General features: G+C 36.3%; 1 protein-coding gene across 3 annotated transcripts in view; it reads right to left on the bottom strand.

Moving 5' to 3' along the window:
• LOC110100261 (phototropin-1A) overlaps positions 1 to 20,483 on the bottom strand; it is a 46,802-nt gene extending 26,319 nt beyond the window's left edge. Inside the window, exons 1-18 of one of the 3 annotated variants that reach the window (XM_020827693.2) lie at positions 20,190 to 20,479; positions 17,254 to 17,917; positions 16,781 to 16,963; positions 16,356 to 16,447; positions 15,985 to 16,264; positions 15,237 to 15,453; positions 15,058 to 15,128; positions 14,430 to 14,536; positions 10,787 to 10,836; positions 10,590 to 10,694; positions 7,709 to 7,768; positions 7,547 to 7,636; positions 7,195 to 7,271; positions 7,007 to 7,091; positions 5,561 to 5,641; positions 4,469 to 4,572; positions 4,021 to 4,070; positions 483 to 589 (exon numbers count right to left, since the gene is read on the bottom strand). In XM_020827693.2, the coding sequence (XP_020683352.1) occupies positions 483 to 589; positions 4,021 to 4,070; positions 4,469 to 4,572; positions 5,561 to 5,641; positions 7,007 to 7,091; positions 7,195 to 7,271; positions 7,547 to 7,636; positions 7,709 to 7,768; positions 10,590 to 10,694; positions 10,787 to 10,836; positions 14,430 to 14,536; positions 15,058 to 15,128; positions 15,237 to 15,453; positions 15,985 to 16,264; positions 16,356 to 16,447; positions 16,781 to 16,963; positions 17,254 to 17,912 (2,418 nt within the window). In that variant the 5' untranslated portion in view covers positions 17,913 to 17,917; positions 20,190 to 20,479. Of the gene's footprint in view, positions 1 to 482; positions 590 to 4,020; positions 4,071 to 4,468; positions 4,573 to 5,560; positions 5,642 to 7,006; positions 7,092 to 7,194; positions 7,272 to 7,546; positions 7,637 to 7,708; positions 7,769 to 10,589; positions 10,695 to 10,786; positions 10,837 to 14,429; positions 14,537 to 15,057; positions 15,129 to 15,236; positions 15,454 to 15,984; positions 16,265 to 16,355; positions 16,448 to 16,780; positions 16,964 to 17,253; positions 17,918 to 20,189 lie in introns of all 3 variants that reach the window. The other 2 variants (XM_020827691.2, XR_003699860.1) reach the window with 2 other exon arrangements.
• Between the last annotated feature and the right edge of the window lie 1,846 nt (positions 20,484 to 22,329).

Here is a 22,329-nt window from a genome sequence, read left to right as displayed (position 1 = left end):
TTAAATCAAGTTACAGTAGTCGCATGCTATCATTTTATTTGTTGATATCCAAAACCCCTTCTCCAATTCTCCGATTGCAAATTGCATTCGAAGGTTCAAAACAGTACGGGGATCTCAGAAGGACGGACCTACAACTAAAAGAGCTCTGCAAAATTATACAGCTACTAACCAATTTATTTTTCTTTATACAATTACTCCTTTTGTATTTCTAGCGATAAGGCTATTCATATGTATTTTAAATAAAACTGTTAAAAATTATGAATACAGCACACAATTGTACACGTACATGTCTGGTGACAACGAATTAAAAATCAAATGCATCTACCATTAAATTAAACATACTTTTCTCACTTCAAGCATGCCAAAAACAATCTTAATGCTAATGAATCTAAGAAACAATAATGAAAGAAAAAATGCTAAAGATTAGAGAATATGATCATCATGAATAAAAAAGTGAAAATGCAGCATTCATAATAGAGCACCTGAGGTTTGCAAGATGTCAAACAAGATAGATCAAAATCAGTCAATAAGATGTGTCCATCCCTTTGAATCAAAATATTCTCTGGTTTAAGGTCCCTGTAAATTATACCTACCACAAGAGAACAGTCCTATGATTAGAATCACATTACAATATGGCAGCTTGCAGACAAAAGGTTGTATGGCCAAGCATGCAAGTAATCTTAGGTACAAATTTCATCACATTTATCTTAGACAATTTAAATGACATAATGTCCAATAAAATTAGAACCCAACATGAATGCATTGACTTAAAAATATATTCTAAAATTTACATAAAAGGGCCATTTGGTTTGCTAAAAAAGAAATACAATATAAAATAAATTCAGTGTAAAATAAATTCAGTAGATTCAATTTAAAGTTGTTTGGTTGGATGTAAAATAAAAGCAGAATATTAGTTTTTTTGTGTTTGATTTATAGTAGAAAGAATTTGAGTAAAGCAGTGACTTTTACCATATAGATTGACGAATGGTTCTAGGACCAACAAGAAGAGAAGCACGAAATTTATTGGCTGATAGTAGTATTTCTATAATAGATTTTCTGAACAATTGCTTTCATTTCTAAAATATCTCTGCTACTGAAATGTGATTATAGGTCTCAATTATGCTGGGGTTTCTATGGATCAAAAACCATACGCATATCCATGCAAATGCCTTGAATGAATTTAGACATTATCAACCAATCAAGCTAGTTTGGAAGGTTGCATGTGACAGGGTCCTCAAACTTATTCAAATAGTTTATGATAGAAAGAGAAATTTGTTAAAGGGTTCTGCAGTGGTGCAACAACTTGATGATAATACTAAAGTAGATATTTGTTTGCTATAGCGCAAAGACGTGGCATCCCATAGGTCAATAGGTGGCGTTCTTGCAATTTGAAGCTCATATTGCATTCCTCTTCAAAGCATTTTATAGCCCCCATCAAGTTAATCAAAATGAACTCAATTCACTTGTCATTCGCCATCTTATTCCAGCTATGAATTTCTTCAACTTTGGTGAACCAATCAATAAAGGCATTGGGATCATGAAATTCATTGCATGAAGAGCAGTCTAACCTGCTAAAAGAAGTGCGACCATCACTATGATAACGATGATAAACAGTCTAGTAATCATGTTACATCATGATGATGAAGATAAAAATCCTCATCATACTAGAGTGAATAGTCATATCACTATTGATGCTTATACTCACATGATGACACCAGCAGCCACACTGATCATTTGAAACCCTCGTAACTTCTCCTTTTATCTAGATTCCTACTCTAGAAGAAAATTACATTAAGAACAGCTCCTTGGTAAAATCAATTGATTTTTTTGCGGGCCATTATGCAACAATTGTCTTATGTCTGCAAAGAATTTAGGAGTTTATGATGTGAAACATATGTGAATGGAGGGTGAATTAGGAACTTGCACGCTTGATCTAGAGAACAATATTATTTAAAAGCTTTAAGCGATAAAACACGAGAGTGGTATCATAAGTTTAGGCTAAGTCACATATATAAAAGTTAAAACCACAAAAGTAATCAATTACTCTTAACGTTGCATGCGGGGTAGGTTTCAACAATGAATCCCTCCACTAACAATAAGACTAGTCACTACAAGATGATCCCTCACTCAACTCTTCCAACTTCTAGGCTTTAGCGGAGAATATGACATGACCCTTCTTGAATCGCCTATAACCACAATTGAAAAGCGACTAAGAGATTAAAGATTTGGAGGAGAGTTTACCCAAATACTCAGAGAGAACGAAGCTTCCGGTTTGATCCCCAAAGCACTGGAGGAAGAGTAAGCATCGATGTCAGGGTTCGGGAACCTTGAGGAGGGCGATCATTGACTTCTTGGACAGCAGGGCAGCAAGAGTAGGCCACCAAATTGAGTAGGCAGCAACTGGGAACATGTAGACAGCAGCAAGTGATGGTGGGAAACCTCTTTTGGCCCTCAAAGACTCCCCACAACAGTCCAAACAACAACCTGGGAGGTGGGACAGTAATTTGCTACGTCGGAGGCCTCTTGGACAGCACAAATGACCAATCGGGAAAATCCTGGCAGCAGGATTGGCCGGCTTTAGCTCTTGGCCTGCTGTAGCTCTTGGACAGCCACCAGGTATCTCCCAAAGAGAAGAGAGGTGGGAGCTCGGGAGGGAGAAGGTGGAGAAGGGGGCGGCTAGGGCTAGGTTAGGATTTGGTGCAATTATTAGAAATCTGAAATTAATTTCAGATTAAGTAAAATTGGCGGGATGAATTTAAATTTGAATTCAAATTCTAATTGTGAGAATTAAAGTGGATGAGAGGGAATTTAGGGGGAATTAAATGGGGAGCAATTAATGCAATAGGAGAGAAAAATCCAATGAAGGGGCCGGCCATATAGGGAGAGGAGGAAGGGGATTTGTTTTAATTAGGTGGGCCCCAATGTTTAAGTAATTAATTTAAATCAAATCTGAATTTTATTTCAGATTTAATTTAAAAAGGGAGGTTACCAAATGTAAGTTTTAGTATTAGGAAAGAATTCAAATTTCAAACTTTCATTGAAATTCAATTTGATGTATTTCCTAATTGCTTAAACTTATTTTAGGAAAGTGATTAATGGCCAAAGGAATTTGAATTTCAAACTTGGGTAAGAGGGGGTGGGCCGGGGTTTGAGTGGGAGTAGGGAGGAGGGGAGGTCCGGAGGTGGAGTGGGTGATGGCCGGCGGCCGGAGAACCGGGGAGTCTGGTGGGGTTGGGGGAAACAGGGGCTTGAGGTGGTGGAATTTGGGAGAGAATTTGGGGGGTGAGAATGGCCGGCGATGGAAGCTATGGAAGTAGACGGGTGGGAGGGAATTCGATGCAAGAAAAAAAATTAAAGAAAAAGAAAGATAAGAGAACCGCGAACCTTGGAATCCACCAAGATTGCCGAGTATTGCTTTTGCCCCACTTGGGCCTCTCCTCTCATGAACTCACTCAGAGATCATCCAAAGAGAGAAAACTTAGAACTCACAAAGAGATCCATAAGCACAAGCTGAAAATTTCATATGAATCATCATCTAATACAATGCATGAGGCCTCCTATAAATAGGTCAAAATGAAACAAAAACTAAAAGACATAAATGCCCTCGGGGCTACAATATCAAATGACCACCCCTAGAGGTAAAATGGCAAAACAGGAAAACAAAATAAACTAGTACATAAGACACAAGAAAATAATAAACTCCACATCATAGTCGTCGATCTTCTGATGTCCTCATCATGGAGCATTCATAAATGGCCAATATTAAATTTTTTCTTAGCTTAACTGGTAGTGAAATATTAGTTCCATTCTTAAGCATTTGCGTTATTCCCTAAAAGAAATACTCCTACATGCATAAAAATTGAGAAGAAATCTTTTTTGATGACTTAAACTGTGCCATCGCACTTAAATTCATGATGTTCATGATAGCAGTAGATCATCAAACAGCAGATAATAAGATGCAGAAAGGAAAGCTAAAAATTACGATTGCTACAATACCCAACCTTGGACTTGGCTTCATACCTTGACAGTGAAGATATTCAAGTGCTATAAGAACTTCTGCGGCATAGAATCTGTATTCATAGTTAATCGTGTTACTAACACTCAGAAGATTAGTGCAAAACTTCAGAAATGAAAATGTGGAATCAGATAGCATATAAAATTCAAACTAATAATTTTTCATCATAAAAACTTGTTTAATCAAATATATAGACCAAAAAGAAAAGTCTGTTGGAGCCAAATAACAGAAATTTTAACCAATACAATTTAATATTAAAATATTGCTCGCTTGACTCGCTAATGATTAACCGCTGAAGTTGCATAGAAGGTTGAAACAAACACCATGCAATTCATTTGACAGAAAATGAAAATGACCAGGCATAAAACTCAAACAAAGATCCAAGAGAGTTCACGCAGAGAACTAAATTAACTAAAAACAAATAATACATCCTTGCAATTTGAAGGAGTCTACCTAACGGCATCTTCCTTCAGGACTTTAAGAGGTTGCCTGTCGAGTAGAATAAAAAGCTCCCCACCTGGGCAATAGTCCGTAACTAGACAGATGTGTGTTTTTGTCTGCAAAATGTTCCAGAATAATGTCATCTACATTTGTTGCTCTCTTAGACTTTAAGGTGAATTACAATAGAAACATCATTACGAGGCATCATATAGTTCATTTGAAAATGAATGTTGGGTGTAGGTGTGGATAATACCACCAGAGAGTAACCACAATATATATATATATATATGATCACATGAAGATATGCTTAACCCCAACTGAGTTCAAATTACTAATATAACACGCTTCATAGTTCATAATTAAACTTCCCAGATTCCACTTAAGTGCACTAGAAAGGATATGCAGCATTTAGAGAATACAAGTAGATCTCCAATTGGACTGATCCTTATTTGGGTGGTATAAGTTTCCTAAGAGTTACAGATTTCATAAACAATCATAGATTAAAAAAAAAAAACTGAAGAGCCATGGTATTTTCAGAATCATAACATAAATCAATTCTTTTCCTAATCAGATAAATTTTAAACGGAGGCTTGCATATGCATTATTATTTAAGTTGACTATGTCAACATCCACCATTCATGTAACAAGTACTAACCATTTTTTTTTTAATTTATCGAGTACTAGCTTTAGGAACTTCACTTTTTCAAAGAAACAAACCAGGAGTTCATCCTTTTTGGCCAAAAGAAGCTCTGCAATACCAAATTCATATTCTACTGTATTATCAGTTCAATTTCCATGTATTTTCACGAGATAACTAAAAAAAAGTTTTTCTATTTGCTAAATGATGCCTGTTATGATTATATGACATATAGACAAACTATAGATTTGGTTAGTACAAGCACATCCATTATTAATACATGTATTAAGAAAAAAATTAATAACCAGAGTCCAGATAACATTGAAGGAAAACCCAGATACCATTGTAGGAAAACTATATCCAGTTATCGGATGATATCATCATAAAGGCATGATGAAGCCAAGTTATGAGATTGTAATTAAAAAAAAAAAAGTATACTGTTTGCACGAACATTACATCAAACAAACCTGAAAAGATGCATATAGAGTTGGAAGAAAAGGATGGTCCAATGTATCAAGAATTTCTCTTTCTGCAGAAACTCTATGCACCTGCAACAGGAGAAGACAACTATAAATGTAAGACTGAAAAACACAGAAATTGCCTTTTGCATGCAAGAAAACTTAATAAAAAAAATTAGAAATGGAGGATGCATTTCAACCTGCTTAATTCGGTTAAAGAACTCAATTTTAAACAACGAATCACTTAAAATAATTCCTCAACATTTGCATGATGCTGATGTAACCCAACATAAGCTACAGCGGTTTCTGAACAATTGCTAAGAACCCATAGAAAGGGTATCGTGGGCTGTCCATGGCAAGCCAAATCACCAATAAGAAAAAAAAGGAACAACAAGAATTAACTAAAAAAGGGTTTCTAGAGAGATGTTAAATATAACAATCCTTACATCAAAGGTTCCTTCAAACTAGATTATATGAATTTGGAAGTACTGGAACATATTGAGAAAACAAAATTCAAATCCCATTATGAGCTCCAAAAATTTGAGCTCTTGGGGCCTTAGCCTTTCCGCATAATTCAGAGAGTGTTTTAACAAATTATATTTTGGAGAAAATTTTTGAAAGACAAATTAAATAGAGATAAGACACTACACAATAATTTCGCCTCATATGAAAGGACTTCAAGATCAAAGCACACAAATTATGACACAAAGCTAAGAGAGCATGAACAAGCGGGTCGAGTGCCTTGCACAAGGGTGTGAGAGACCCTTGCACACAAGCACTTGGAGTAAAGGATTGAGCGAATGAAGAGGGAGCACGAACAAGCAGGTTGAGTGTCATATGCGAGGGTGCGAGGACATGAGCAAACCTCATGCTCGAGCACTTAGATTCTATAGATTTTTTTTTTTTTCAATATGAATAGAAGTTATTCAATAGGATTTATGAAGAATAAGTTTAACATCTCTGTAAGCACTCAACACAAATGAAAGAAAAATGATAATTCAAAAAGCCATTCCTAATAAGTTCCAACAAGACTAATGATGATGGTCATGATTTAAACGTATAGCCTAAAATGTCAAAGAAATATATAAAATGCAAAGCAAACTAAATTGAAAGTTGACATTCTAAGACAAAATTCCGGACATATGAGATTAAAACAGATCAATCAAAAAGATCTGTTGAAAAGAAATAAGGCTTCAGGCTGTTGGATTAATGTGGAGAATAGCTGCAAGTATAGTATCTGCAAGGAGCATGTAGATGGAAGCAAGGGAATATACAGAATCAAACATATTTTCCCACTCCTGAAACAAAAATACTGCATAAACCACACAGCGTACAGTACGATAGTTATAGAATAAAACAAAACTGATCAGATGATGAATGCATTTCAGCGCATCTAACATGAAAAGCACTCCATAATATCAAATTTTAATAACATTTAATACCAAGTATTTATACCTTGTTGCGATTAAGCATCACATTTTTATCCATAGCCTTCATGGCAAAGTATTCTCCAGTTTCCACAAACTCCACCAAGTGTACACTATCAAGAAAATATAACAGATTTAAGCCCTTGTTTAAATAGACAAAAACTAAATGGAATTGCACGTCATGAAAATCAAGATAATAAACATTTTAGCTCCAACCTGCCAGTGTCACCAGATCCCAAGGATTTAACAGGCCTAAAATGTTTCAGGCCTATCTTTTCTCCACTGTCAAGAATCTGCGTTAATTTTTTTTATGTGAGCAAATTAAGAATTTATAACATGCTCAAACATAAAGTTTGTAGTGTGTCAACACCAGCTATTCTCACAGAATAGATGGAATTGTTTCATTAAGCATATCAATTAGTAGTTTAATAAACAAGGCAATGCTACTATTAGCCTGAATAGCAAAAGCTTTTGAGATAATTTCAAAGTTCAAAATCATTTGAAGACAATTTAACCAAAGTTAAGACAAATGAAGATCATGATGAACTATTCTTCAAGAAATTATAACCTTCTGAAAGGCTATCCATGATGAACTATTCTTCATGTGAGGCTTCGGCAGGACAATTTTTGAATGGATGGCCCACAAATCCTCTGGTTTCTGTGCGGAGAAAAAAATATATGTGGATCAGATAGATAAACACGTAGTAAAAAGACAATCCAATGAACATACCGAATTTGCATCTGGAAGTTCCCGCACAGCTTCATCAACATTTTCTGCAGTTTCTTTCACCTGGTGCATTTGCATTAAGAAGCCAATCAGGAAAGGTGATATACGGTAATCCAGACAATACTGTCAAAGCACATCGGAGTAGTTGGACACTTTAATCAAACATGATGCAATGAGATTTGTGAAAAAAATATACATATATTAAAAAAAACCCTCAAGATTATGCAACACTATATACGGGACTCTTTATTACATGACAGTTCCTATTCAAATGACCATTACTATTCACAAAGAACCTTAGGAGCTCACATGGCTCGCCAACATTTTTTCCAATAATAACATATCGGGGGGGGGGGGGGGGGGGGGGTGGAGGGGGGAAACAGTGGAGCGTATAGTATAGGGGAAAACTTAACGTGATCTCCCCGCCCTTTTAAAATGACTTGCAAATCTGAACTTAGAATAGATGTTTCACGTTATAATAATAATTGCATATATCAGAAAGTTAACATGTCAAGCATGAGGCAAGCAGCTAAAAAAAATTGACAAAGTAGAAGAACATATAATCAACAAAGACATTAGAGATTACGCAGGACTAACCAAAGAAAATTAAAAGAAGCTATGACTAGCAGTAATACTTGAAATGGAAACTAATGAGAAAGAAATGGAGCAAGTTCAGGTTTATGATGCCAATTCAAACGGCAAAATTGTTCACAGCGGAGAAGTTTGGTAGCTCACAAAGTTCACAGACAATTGTTCAAAACTTCAAATAATGTCATATATGATTTGGTATTTTGGAGGGGTTGAACAAAGAAAGATTAGCATGCTCCAGTTTAGTAGAATCCGGACTTCTCAGAAATAAATAGGAACGGAAAGGTTTTGATGAGGACATTCGACCATGGAGAGTTCATCAGAGATGGGGCTAATGATCTACGGCCACGATTGCACTGCTTTACTTTTGAGTTATTATTTGTATTAAATTTATTATTATGTTTGCATTGAGTTTATTATTACATATTTTCCATTTGTACTCTCACTTGAGAGAATAGTCCTATGTAAGCCCAAAGGGCATGTTGGTCTTTTTTTTCTTTCATTGTATGATTGGCTATTTAAAGCCACCTCCTCATCTTTTGAGGGTAATGATGAATATTATTACAAAATTTCTACACATGTGCTTGGAAGAGTTGAGAAAGTTCCCTTGAGAGCAAAAACACTAGGTAAGGGCGGTGTAATACCCACTAACCGCAGGAAGTGTCAGGGTTTATGGTCTCCCTCTACCGCCAATCCCTCTCTCCTCTCCTATTAAAGCCGCCGGCATCATCTCCCATTCCCCCCCCCTCTTCGATCAAACACCCACACCACCCACCTCAAACCTAGGCCGACCACTTCCTCTTCCACCTCCAAGCCGCCAGCCCCAAGGCCCTCTTCCCTCCACCTAGCCGCCGGTCCCCAAACTCTAACCCTAATCCTAGCCGCCACCTAAACCCAACCCTAATCCTAGCCACCATGCAAAACCAAACCCTAGTCCTAGCCGCCGGCCACCCCTGACCCTAATCTTAAGCCACCATCCCCAATCATCCCCCCCTTGCCTCCAAAAATCAAATCCCTAAATTGATTACTTTCCATATGTGATGAATCTAAATTAGAAGAGTTTTAATTTCATATTTTAATTCAATTCGAATTTGAAATAATTTCCTAAATCAAGAGGAGTTATAGTTGGAAAGCCCCTCCAATCAAGGCCCTTTAAATTTGAAATTAATTTCAAAGGATAATTGCATTAAAGCCTCTTTTTTAATTGAGATTGGCTTTGATTGGCAAACCCTTAATTCCCTCCCACATCCCCTCCCCTTCTCCTTAGCCGACGGCCCCCTCTCTCTTCCCCCTTCCTTCTTTTGCTCTATCAAATTAATTTCCCTCCCAACTATTCCTCCTCCAAATTAATTTAAGATTTTCCAATTTTCTGAAATTAATTTCAGATTTACTAATTGATGTCTTCCCTACCACACTTCCACAAAATCTAAAATTTGTCCTTCCTCCATTGTATGGCAGATCCTGAACAAGACCACATATTTTTCTAGGACGATCAAGGGCAAATTGATATCCTCAAATCTTCGTTCTTCGACATCAACTTGAAGATCGATCAAACCTTTGAAGACTACGTCGAAAGGATTATCTTCTCCCTCGCCGTCGCTATTGACAAACAACTCTCACCCACTCAATGGCAAATCGTTTCCAAATCTAGATAAAGGTGAACTCTCCTCCAAGTCTTTGCATTTCTAAGTTCTCCATTTAAAATTGTGGCATCATAAAGGTTGTACAACTTCTCCGCTTAGCCAAACATTGAGAGTGTGAGTGAGTGGATCCAAGTAATACCTAATCTAAATGTTTATCTCCTTTGAAAATCTCTCATGTTATGCTAAGCTTGATTGGAATTGATTATTCATGATTCTAACTCTTATCGTGTAATTTGATCTAAGCTTAACTCACTTCTTGCTTGTTTTCAAGATTTGTTTAAAATCGCTAAAAGTTAAATTAATTATTGTTGTTCTGATTTAAAGGCGTCTAATTTCAAACATTGCATACTTACCTATGCATTTAATTCTACATCAGGTTTTATAGTAAATCTTCCAGAGTTAATTAGGGTAGATTGTAAACTCGTCATGACTGTTGAGACATAAGTTGGCATTAAACTATTTCTAAAAATTGTGAATTTGTACGGTTGTAGCGTTTATGGTTTGCTATCAAATTTACAATTGGTTGCTTTACCTTTCATGATATGAGTAATCCTTAGTGCTACTAATCAATTTGAACAATTAAGATCTCAAGGTTACAACTGACTTAATCCAAAGCAACGGGGAGGAAACTGTTAAAGTAAGACATTACATACAACTTTTGCGCCCTCTTTTGCAGTGGTCTCTGGTATACAGTTGTGGACAGGATCAACATGTTCGCTACCATCCAACTGCACACCAATGAAGTACTGCACTTCCCCCTGCAAATCATATAGCAGCAGTCAGAACAAACGTATTACACGCCATCAATAAGACCAAAAGAACAAACTGCGCATATTTCTAAAGATGGCACCTTTTGGTCACGCATGGGTTGCAAGTGAAAAAGATTCCAGAACTTTTTTCCTGTTGCAAAGAACAATTCATCACATTGCTCATACGGCATATAAAACTAGAAACATGATTAGCATCATAAGAATGTAAAACTGTTAGGTAAGATGATTCGGAAGCTTACGGACCAAATCAAAAAAATCTTCAGTAAAGGTCACGGAAGTTGCTAAATTTATTTTCAATGAAAACTCCACTCTTTTGGATGGAACATAAAGAAAAGAATGTTATGCAATCCCTACCACAAGTCCGATGAGCCAACGATTCTAACAGGTATTTTAAGAATATACAAAGGTAAATGATCAACAAAAAGAAGCCCACAATGGATGTTGGTAATCATTTGATATGGCATCTGCACTTGGAAGGCTGAGCGCTAGGAGTTACCAAAGAAATTAACCAAGTATCTCGGGCTTGATTATAAATGCCTCATGAACGACTTAATAAAGGGCCATTTGGATCACTTTTTTTTTCTTTATTTAATTTTGTTTTATTTATATTTTGACATAAAATAAATATGTTTGGTATCTTAAAACAGATGTTTTTATCTTTATTGAATACCGAATGAATTAAGTTAAGTGGTACCATAGCCGTGGCGACAGCCATTGAGGCAAAGACAGCGGGGTGCAAAACACCTCAAAATTATTGCGTTATCTCTAAAAACAACTTGATGTGTTTTAAAAAATTATTAAAAAAAAATAGTTTAAAAAAACATGAAACAAATAAAAAACAAAAAAGACCCCCAATTGGCTTAAAGCATCCACATATACATAATTACAATGTATATGCACAAGATTTGCTGCTGTTCATAAACTTGTAGAACATTCACAGTTAATAGCCAGTTTTCAGCATGCACTTGGGAATTGCATTAGTAAAAATATCATTCAGCCTGTAAACGGAATTGGGATATGAGCATATGTGATGTAGAAAAAGATTGCACTTCATGCCAAATTGACGTAGGAACTTTATTAGTAATAACCTTCTTGATCTTACTCTTCCTTCCTCTTTCTAATTAGTGATGTGTTTTTATTAAATATAAATAGTATTTAAACGTTAGTATACTCAATACCCATACTTACATTAACATCCTAGCACATACATGCAAGCCCACAGGACCAAGACGTTCGTCCACTCCATCCAAGCACCCCATCCAAGCACCCGTAGACCTTCTCCAACACCACTACCTTCGGCCATCTCCAACATCATCGCCACCGCCATTCCCTCCTTGCCAAGCCTGAATCTTCCATAAGGATTTCCACTTCTCCAACTAAATTTTTTCTCAAGCCGGTTACAATTTCTAAACTCTATTTTTTTTGCCTGTGCTAATATAATTTCTTTGCATGATTCAATTAGGGTTTTATTTCTTCCAATCTCTTTTGCTGGTTTACAAATTGCTGGACTGAACCTGCAGTACTAATTCGGCAGCTCGATTGAAAGATTGAGAAAGAAGGAGTTCGTCCTGCAAAATCCACTTGTTGAAAAAGTGCTCGAGTTGACGCTCGTTTACAATATCGTTTCAACTTTTTAGACTCCTGAGCCACCTTTTCGTCAGCAATGACAACATCATCGCCTAGAATTGCAGCTCGGTAATTTCCACAAGCACAAATCCCACTTTTTATGGGTCCAGAAATTGTGTGATTTCAGATTGAAAACGAATTTTTAGGCATTGTTTGAATCAGGGCTATTGAGCTATGCAGCTCTTTTATGCGGATCATTCTTATCAGTTGCTCTTATAGTGATTACATTTTAAAAAAGAGAACAAAAGCAGCTATAACGAAAGAATCGGTCCAGCAGCACGGATTGAAATGGAAGCAGCGGTGCGCCATAGTTGCATAAGGAAGGGAGTTGCGCGGAGCTAACGATTAGACGTACCGGGGGAGACAAGAGTCTAGGCGAAAAGCCGGCCAAGAGAAAAAAACGAAAGAAATTGGTCTGCGGAACTTGAAGATGAGGAACCACAAGAAAACCTCTGAGGTTTACAACTTACAGGTTTTAAATTTGTCTGAATAAAATTTTCCATTTTAGGTTTTTGTAAGAAATTTTTAGAGACAAGAAGAAATGCGCATATCATAGAAAAGATAGACGTGGAGACAGTGTGTGCAAATAGAAGTTGGGGTAAGTGACAAAACATATGTTTATTTGAAGTGCAATTATTATAAGAAGATAGTTAAAGGGATGTTACAAGGAATGAAAGAACCTCTCAAACTTTCATAAAAATGCAACACCATGTGATAGATGAGATTGGAGAGTATTCGATTGGATAGGTTATGAATGCTAGAGCTTATAGGATAACTAGGACCAAGTTGATGGAGAAGAGAGAATGTTTATCCTAAACACCTATGAGGTCCGGAAATTCGCGCCCCAGCCTCTCCGCTCCTTTTGTTGATGGGGAGAGTTTTAACATAATTAGATTGTGGGGTAAATTTTAATAAGAGATTGGGTTTTAGATAAGACACTAGCTAGAGATTTTGTCATTATTTTGTAAGGACTTTATGATCTGAGTTATGGTTTCTCATAGATGCAAACCCCAATGGTTAATTGCCCTTCTCGATAACGGGAGAGAACTTTCAATTAAGGCTAGTCGTTAAATAGGTCCGATTAAGATCTAGCAACTATTTTACATTTTCAAATTGATTTTGAATTTTGGAGTTTAAGATATGAAATTTATCACCATATACTTAAAGTAGGTGATGGGGGAATGATGACATGCCCGATTAAGATCCCATGGTTCCATCATCCCGGGGCTACATAGTCAGGGAATGAACCTTGTCGGCTGTCATGGGTTGTTTCATAAAAAAAAATAACTTGTAGACCTTATGTGTATGTTTGCCTAAGGTGGTGAATTTAAGTTGACCTTAGCAAACAAAGGTTTTTATATTTTATCGAGCACACACTATAATTCATTACTCCATAGGCTTTTAACCATTAGAGAACATACAGGCTTTGGCCGCGATCGTCATATAGTGATGTTATTTTGCGGCAAAACCATCCGATCAGAGGGCACATGCCACGTCTATACTGGTGTGAAATCAATTGAAAATGAATTATAGTAATATATTCAACAAGACATCTGCTCTTTGTGAGCTGAAGTTATTCTTTAATTCATCATTCTTGTCCAACCATTGCGAAGTGTTGACGGATTTTAGTTTTAAATTTTAGTGATTAAATTTCTATTTAAATGTTTAGAATTTGATAGATATTAGATTTTAAAACTTTAATAGGTTCTGAGAACTGACCCCTCTAGTTGAGATTTACATTTAAAGCGGCTATCATCGGGGTGACATTATAATCAACTTTTAATATATTTGTATTTTTTTAAGAATTTGGAGAGCATTTAAAAATATAGGGTCCCCTCCGATTAAGATTAACTTTCAACACAGTTATCATCGAGGTGGTAGAGCACTTTTACAAATCTGCGAAGCATTCTCAGATCTCGCATTTAGGAGCTTAACTTAAAGATCAGAGCAAATGTAAAACTTGTTTTAGCAATCTTGAGAAAGAAACTGTATTACATCAAAATGTTGATATAGGGCATATAGGCATGTGCACTCAAATTAAAAGCCGTCAGTTACAATTTAGATTTCAATGCGAATCAATTAGAAAATTGTGCATACCACTTCTTGTGTAATTTATCAATTGTACTGTTACATCTTTTTGGTTGTCTATAGCTTCCCTTATTTTTCTCACGGTTGCTGGATCAGTTTCAGGGCCTTGGAGAAATCTGCAAAACACTTGAAATATGAGATATAATTAAAAAGCAAATACTCATGCCTACCACCGTACCACATGGTGAGCAGTACATGACCATAATACCCAAGAAAAAAAATAGGAATACAACAGAAGCATAATTCTTGAGAATTTAGACCTGGTTAACGTTAATTTTTCTTACTGAACTAAAACCTAGCTAATAAGTGACATTGATAACAGAGAAACGGTTTCATTTCGATTGATATAATCCTAAAACACCGCATGTGCTTACCTTAGGTTAACAATGAATAGAAAAAATTAAAAACATACTTCAAATCAAACAAAGAATTCAAGGCACAAGATTGCAGTAAGAGGAAGCAAAGTTGGAAAGTTGAATTGTACTATTAAAGAGCATTTCAAATTTCGTAGCATCTTAGCGTAACAAGAAGAAAGATATGCATTCGTTCATTTAGAATGTAAAAGCAGTAGTACAGAGCGGCAATACTCCAAAATGACTAACAAGAACAAGTCTATTAAATAGAGAACAGAACTAACCTGCAATTTCTTCCCAATATTTCTTCTCGGCTGTATTCTGTAAGCTCAAGGAAGCTGTCCGATGCAAAAATCTAAATTTACAAAACCAATCAGTAAGTTTCATGCCATAGTTTAGCATTCCTCTAAATCATCAATTGAACGGAAATGGTTTAATCCAGTAATCTGAATTCAGGTCTTACAATGGGATTGTCAGGCAATCTAGGATCAGTGATGACAAAGTTCTTTTCAATCCGTTCTAGTGTGGTAGCAAGGTCAATGCCCTTCCTCATTTCTTTTCTTCTTTCCTGGTCATCAAAGCTCTCAGGCCTTTCATCATCATCTTCTTCAAGAGGATCTGCTTCCAAGGGAACAGCTATTGCATCTTCCTCAACATAAGCAGGGCGTTTGCCAATAAGACTAGATGGAGAAAGAGAAAAGGGTTTAAGAAAAGTGTACCCCTTATATTTTATTTAGTTTTCCTTTTAACAATTAGATATGAACAACAGAACAAAATATGTACAAACAAATTTTGCTTCTCAAATATTCTGCTCTTATAATAAACTCAGACATCAGAATTAAGCAAACAAGAAGCTGATAATCGATTTTCATGACAACTGAAACAAATTTCAAGTAACATGTGAGTCCAAAAGAAGAACAGGCAGAATATCAGAATTTTGACGACATTTTTTTATAAAAGCAGGTCAGGAAACAGTTGCAAGGATTGCCCCATGGAATAGTTGACAACTACCATAGTTTTACTTGATACAAGTGGATAACCATCCAAGCAACAATATTGATGTTGATACTTGGTTTCAAATTAATGAATCAGGAATAAAAATTGAATTGGTAAACTGGACTTTTAATGAAGTTCATAAAATGGTAATGGAATTATAGCAGCATGTTATGATATAGATCATCATGTAAAATAGTAACAGGTAAGTATCCTACCCCATGAACGAACTAAAACCAGATTTTCTTGGTTTCTTTCTTCCTTCAGGAAATTCATCAATTTTCTGCATTGAACTTCTCGTTGAACCACGAGAATTTCTTCTAAATGGAGCGACATTCTCTGAAATTCTTCTTCCCTGATCTTCAGGTCTCAGAATATCTAATCCGCCTTCAGATTTTCTGAACAGGGACCGATCACTTGATTCTGGAAGAGAATTAGGATCCTTTACAGCCATCACCAGCTCAGAGAGTGAGCTACGAGCCCTGTCTTTTTGTCTAGCTGTAAAAAATATTATAACAGAAGAAAATGCAAATAATTGAGGATAAAGCGAATGGAGGATGACAACGGGAGGTGGGAGGGGGTATAATACAATCATATTTGATCAAAGACTCAGGCAGTCCATTGGGGCGGCACATTGTTTCTTTAGTCCCTTCAGTGTACTTGCTGACCTCTACTTGCATCCTTTACCACAATAAAAGTGTAATCCAGAACAATTTAGCAATAGTGCCATGAAAAAAGCTAACATGTTTCAGTAAAAATATGCAGTTCATTGAATGCAATTAAAATTTTCAATTCAAGCAATGCTATTTTGACCAAACAGATGAACCGAATTTAATAAAATATTATTTTTCCATACTTTATATTTATTGGTAAAAAAAAAGTACTGGCTAGCTTTTGGTAACTCCATCATATTCGGTCATAAATTCAGTTTAACTTTTCCTGTCAAAATAGCATTCCCCGTTGAATTCCCCATACAATGGAAAAATAAAAAGACAAGCTAGAGTAATAGCATACCCAATAAATTTGAGAACATTCCCTTCCTCATCTTTAATGGGTGCAATTGTTAATAAATTCCAAAATGGCGTCCCATCCTTCTTATAGTTCAAGAGGCGGCCACAGTAATTAGAACCAGAAGCCAGAGCTTCTCTTATCTTCGAAATCTCTGAAGAGTCAGTTCCAGAACCTTGCAAGAATCGACTGCGCAAGCAAGTGGAGAAAATAACAATTCAGAATACACGATAGCCATCGTCAAGCTGAGTGCCTTGCGCATTAATTATTTTAGAAACAGCATTTGGTTATCGATGCAGATCCAACAACACCATCCAGTGTAACACCAACACCGGATCAGAGGGGAAAAAGAAAGCACAGCTAAATTAAAACTCTAATAAAGTCTATTCAAAACATCAAACATTTAAACGAAAGTCAATAAACTTCAAATCAAAACAAATCAAAACCCTTGAAGAACCTGTGAAGGATCTATAAATTACCAGTTCCTGCCGATGACCTCCCGGGAGGTGTACCCCGTCATCCGGAAGAACCCCTCGCTCGCGTACAGGATGGGGTGGTCCGGCTTCGTTGCGTCAGATACCACAAAAGTTTGCTGAAACGCAGAGAGCGCCTCCCTCAGCTCCTCCGAAACCCTAGGCAGTCCGCCCCTGTCCCTCCCACCAGCACCAGCATCAGAATCTTCGGAGCTGCGATAGGAACCCCCAGACTCCCTCCCGCCGCGAGCCCTGGATGTATCTTCATCAGACTTCCGGACCCCGACGCCCTGCAGTTTTCCGGTCTCCCCGTCTGTCTTTAGGATGAGACCCCACTCCGCCGCCCGTTTCTCCGCGGCGCCGATATCCGGAATGTTGGCGGATGTAGTGGGAGGAGCAGTGGACGTGGGAGGTATCGCCATCCATGGCCTGGAGATTTCTTCTTGGATCGTCGCGGAGTGGTGGGGGTGCCGGCCGGTGGCGAAATGTGAGGAGAAATGGGGCCTGACGGCGGCATATTCGGCTGCTCCGACTGTCGCTCCAGAGGAGGAGGAGGAGAAGGTGGGGTTGAAGACCTCGAGGGAGCCACGGGCGTCACGGGGTAGAGAAGGGAGGATGGTGGAGGACTTATAAGCATAACCGTAGGGCTGATCTTTTTCTTCCATTTTTCCTGCCAGTATATATACATTTTAAAGCACAGGCATGAGCGGGAGAAAACAATATAATTTAAAAAAATATATATTCAGGTCAGAATCATGATTCATAAATGTAAACTTTAAAATATATATATATATAATATGATATTTATATTATATAATTTAATTTTCATATAAATTTAAAAAATAATCAAGAAATATTTTTAAAATTATATTATAAAATAATAAAATATTAAGATATTTTAAGATATATAATAATTCATTCTACTTAACCTGTGTTAAATAAATGTATAAATGAGGAACTAATGTGAACAATTGATTGCACAATTTTAAAATTACTATAAATTTTAAGTGAGTTGTAACGATTTTAAACACAATTAATTTGAAAATATTTCAATCACCACACAATGGAGCACTAAAAATCGTGCAAAAATTTTACACATTAAATTTGCTATAAAGTAGCAAGTAGCATTGGTTTAAATCACTTATAATCCTAGGTTTCATTTGGGATATCTTTTTTATTGCGAATTTTAGTATAAAAATTTGTTTTAGAAATTAAAATTGCTATAAAGTAGCAAGTAGTAGTGGTTTAAATCATTCTTATAATTCTAGGCTTCATTTGGGATATCTTTTTTATTGCTTCTTAAAGTATAATTTTAGTATAAAAATTTATTTTAGAAAGCAATATAAAAGTTGTCCCAAACGAAGCAATAAATTCAACATCAATGTCACAACCCCCTCCTTACTTTTCCAATCTAGATCGGAAGATCAATAATAGCTTATGTGAACATCATAAAATTATATATGCAACAAATATTTCTAAGAGAATAGAGTTATAAACATGATGGAAACTAAAAGGCTTAGAGCTAATAGCTAAAGCCACAAATGGCAATCGAATGCATGAGGCTACTCTTTAATCTTTTAATCACCAAGTTAAAAAGATTTTATAGCATAGAAAAGCCCAATTGGACAACTAGTCTTAGTTGGTAGACACCAAAAAAGGCTTTTTTAGGGCATCTCAATCCGAAAAATTTCATTTTTCACTTCAAAACACAGTAACTTATCTTCAATCGAACTCCATTTATAACAAAAAAGAAATATTATACGTACATTCTTTCTCAACCGAACTCCATGCGTCTTTCTTTGCTTCAGCCATTTGAGTTTGTGAATAGTGCAACGACAATATGACCTCTAAAAAATATGACTGTAAATGACCTTTGGTGGAGCTTGAGGCGGACAGCAAACACCGATTTGCAATTTGGTTGGAGATGATCTTATTATTTTATTTTTCAGAATGAAACTATATTTTCTGCTTTGTCACCACTTTTTCATTGCTTCAATAGTTTTGTATTAAGAATATTTTTTACGATAACTTTAAAAAATATTACATTCTCCACGGCAAATTTATAATCAACTCTCGATCAAATTATAATCATCCCAAACAGACTCCAAGCCTACGCATCTCCTTACAAGCTCTTAGTAAAAAAAATTTACGAGAGAAGTAAATACATAATTCTTCTAACAGAGTACAACGCTAATTTCCCGTTCTCTATCTTCTTCCAAACCAACAGTGAAAGTGGGTCCATTTGTGGGCCAGGTCCCGGGAAACAATTTGCCAACAATTGAGCTGAAGGCACTCCGAAAGACCTCGTCAAGAAAACCCTATGCACAGATTTTCAATAGAAAGGAAAAGATATTCTTATTCACATCCCTCCGCATGCTTTGAGATTCGCACCACTGATAGCTGAGATAGAATCGAAAGGCTCTTAAATCCATAATCTTGCTGGCTTACTTAAAATCAAATCAAAATTTATATTTTACTAATTTTAAAAAACACAAAATTTTATTTAAAACATTTACAGCCAATTAATTTCTTACAGTTTTATGAGTTAATTAAAGCATATTCCTTCAAAAATCTTTCACTTTCAGAGAGTTAAGCTCCAACCAAACTAATAAAAATCTCATTTTTCTTCTATGGCGCAGAATCACTACACATCGACGGCCTTAGCAACAGATTCTCCTCATCCTCTCATATCAATAAAATAAAAAAAACAAACAAAATAGTTTCTTTTTCCTCTCTAAAGCTTCCAGTTTTGCTGCACAGCATTCGAACCACCGAAGCTTACAGAACGAAGAGAAGCTTTTTTTTATATTTTTTATTGAACAGAGAGGAATTAGCAGAGTGCGGAAGCTTATGTGATGCTTGAAGAACAGAAAAAAAAAAAGAAAAAAAAAATTGAGAAGCAGAAGAAAAAACAGAGCAGGTGCTGCAGATAGCAGAATTACCTCAATAGGAAGAAGCCTTTTAGCTATGCTTTGCTGCCTTGTTGATTATAGCCGTTTCCGTCGGCACTTTTCTTTCTCTGTTTTTGGAGATAATTAAGAGTTCGAAGAAGAAAGAAGGGACCAGTGGAGAAGGAGAGAGAAGGAGAGATAGATAGCCAGATAGGTGAGAAGAGTAGGAGAGGTTTTATCAGAGACGAGATGACTGATTCCTATAGCGGAGGTAGACAAGCCCACATGGAGAACCACGAGTAGCGAGGCAACAACTGGTTGAGCCAATATGTTGGCGCCTCTCTCTTTCTTACAGTTGACAATAGTATAGTAGATATGGACCTCGGTGAAAAATTCATGATATATAAATTAAATTTTGTGAGAGGATCCCAATGAAAAGATTATTATTTCATTATCATAAATTTAAATTATATATTTGATGATTTATTATTTTCAAAAGGATGCTTAAATCTTAAAAGATAGAATGATATTTAGGAATTTATTACAATATAATTCTTTTTTAAATTAAGTGTAATTTTTATATTTTATGTATTGTAGTTTTATATTTTGTGGGGGTATACAAACGACCCACCTTTGCTCATTAAAATAGTGAAACGTTATAATTGTTATTTTAAGCGTGATTATATAGATTTCACATAGGGGTGTCAAAAATTCACACAATCTGAAATCCGACCATAAAAAATTCGGTTTCGAGTCAACCCGTTTGTAAAATGGGTTGATTTGGGTTCGGATTTTTGACCTATTAGAAAAACGTGTCGGGCTCGGATTGGCCCAAAAGCCTAAAGTTTACCCAACTAACCCGTGAGAATTGTTATAAAATTCGATGGTCAACCACTCAACCTGTGAAAGATGACTCCATCTGTGAGATGAAATCACGTGAATGATTAGATCCCCCCTCCTTCGGCGGTTTGGCCTATTGCATGACCCTAACCCACAACAAACGCGAGTACGCGACCTAGCATCCTAGTTGGGTTAAGCCTTCGACCTCACCACTTGCTCCACCTCAGCAGTCACCGTCGGCCTCTCTTCTTGCATATAGCCCATATCCTACCATTGTGACTCATGGACTCAATGATTGCACCATTTGGCTAATTGGGTTTGAGGGTTGGGTCGGGTCAACCTAGTAACCCGTGCGGGTCGGGTCCGAGTTGAAAATCCTGACATGTTTAGCTAACCAAGTCGGGTTTGGATCAACCCGTTTACACCCGAGTTAACTCGAGTTGAACCTAAACCCGTCTCGTTGACCCAAATCGACATCCATAATTCCACAACAATAGATGATCATCAGACTAAATGACAACTTGCACAAGCAGCATGCATTTTTCAGATAAAATTTCATTAAAAATATTTAATTTTTATTTAGCTTAGTTAATAAATATATTTATAAAAATTTGATTAAATTTTAATTAATGAGCTCAACATAATTGAGCACACATAATAACTTTTTTTTTAAATCCCATTTACAAATATTATAGGCTATTTGTATGGCTCTTGTGTAGTATTAAATATATATTTTTTAATAAAAACAAGCAAGCAGTTCTTTTACTCCAAAGGGCTTTTTGATTGGATTATTTTAGGATGTAAAGTATTTCAAATGCATGAGTTTTATTAATTTTAATGATTCATTGGAATACAAAATGATACATAGTAAAATATAGTTAATGTAATGTAAACAGAAGTAGTTCATTTTGACTGTAAATTAAAATTGTCTGATTTTGAATGAAAATGGTTTACACCACAAACTTGCTTGATCGTCACCGGATGCCGGCCATCCCCTCCTTGAAAGACCAAACAATAATAAAATCGAGTGGTTCAATTGGACGAATCTAATGAGTCTTAGTTCATTTGATTATGATAACATTAAGGTATTTAAATATTATATAAAAGATATGTGATCAATGAGTAGGGGTGTCAATTTCGGGTCACGGGTTGGGTTCAGGTCTAATCCGAAACTGACCTAGCACTATTCGGGTTCGGGTCAACCCGACCCATTTTTTGTAAACGGATCAATTTTCCGGAACCAAACCTGACCCGACCTGCTTCTGTGCGGGCAAGGGGCAGGTGATTCGGTGCAGCCGTGCATGCAATACCGCACGCGATGGTGAAGGCAGCGGCCGCCGATGGGGGGGGG

The sequence above is a fragment of the Dendrobium catenatum genome, unplaced genomic scaffold (genome assembly GCF_001605985.2).
Source record: "Dendrobium catenatum unplaced genomic scaffold, ASM160598v2 original_scaffold_238182, whole genome shotgun sequence".
Lineage (NCBI taxonomy): Eukaryota > Viridiplantae > Streptophyta > Magnoliopsida > Asparagales > Orchidaceae > Dendrobium > Dendrobium catenatum.
The sequence above is the reverse complement of the archived record's forward strand: the minus strand, read 5'-3'. Positions and strand labels throughout refer to the sequence as shown.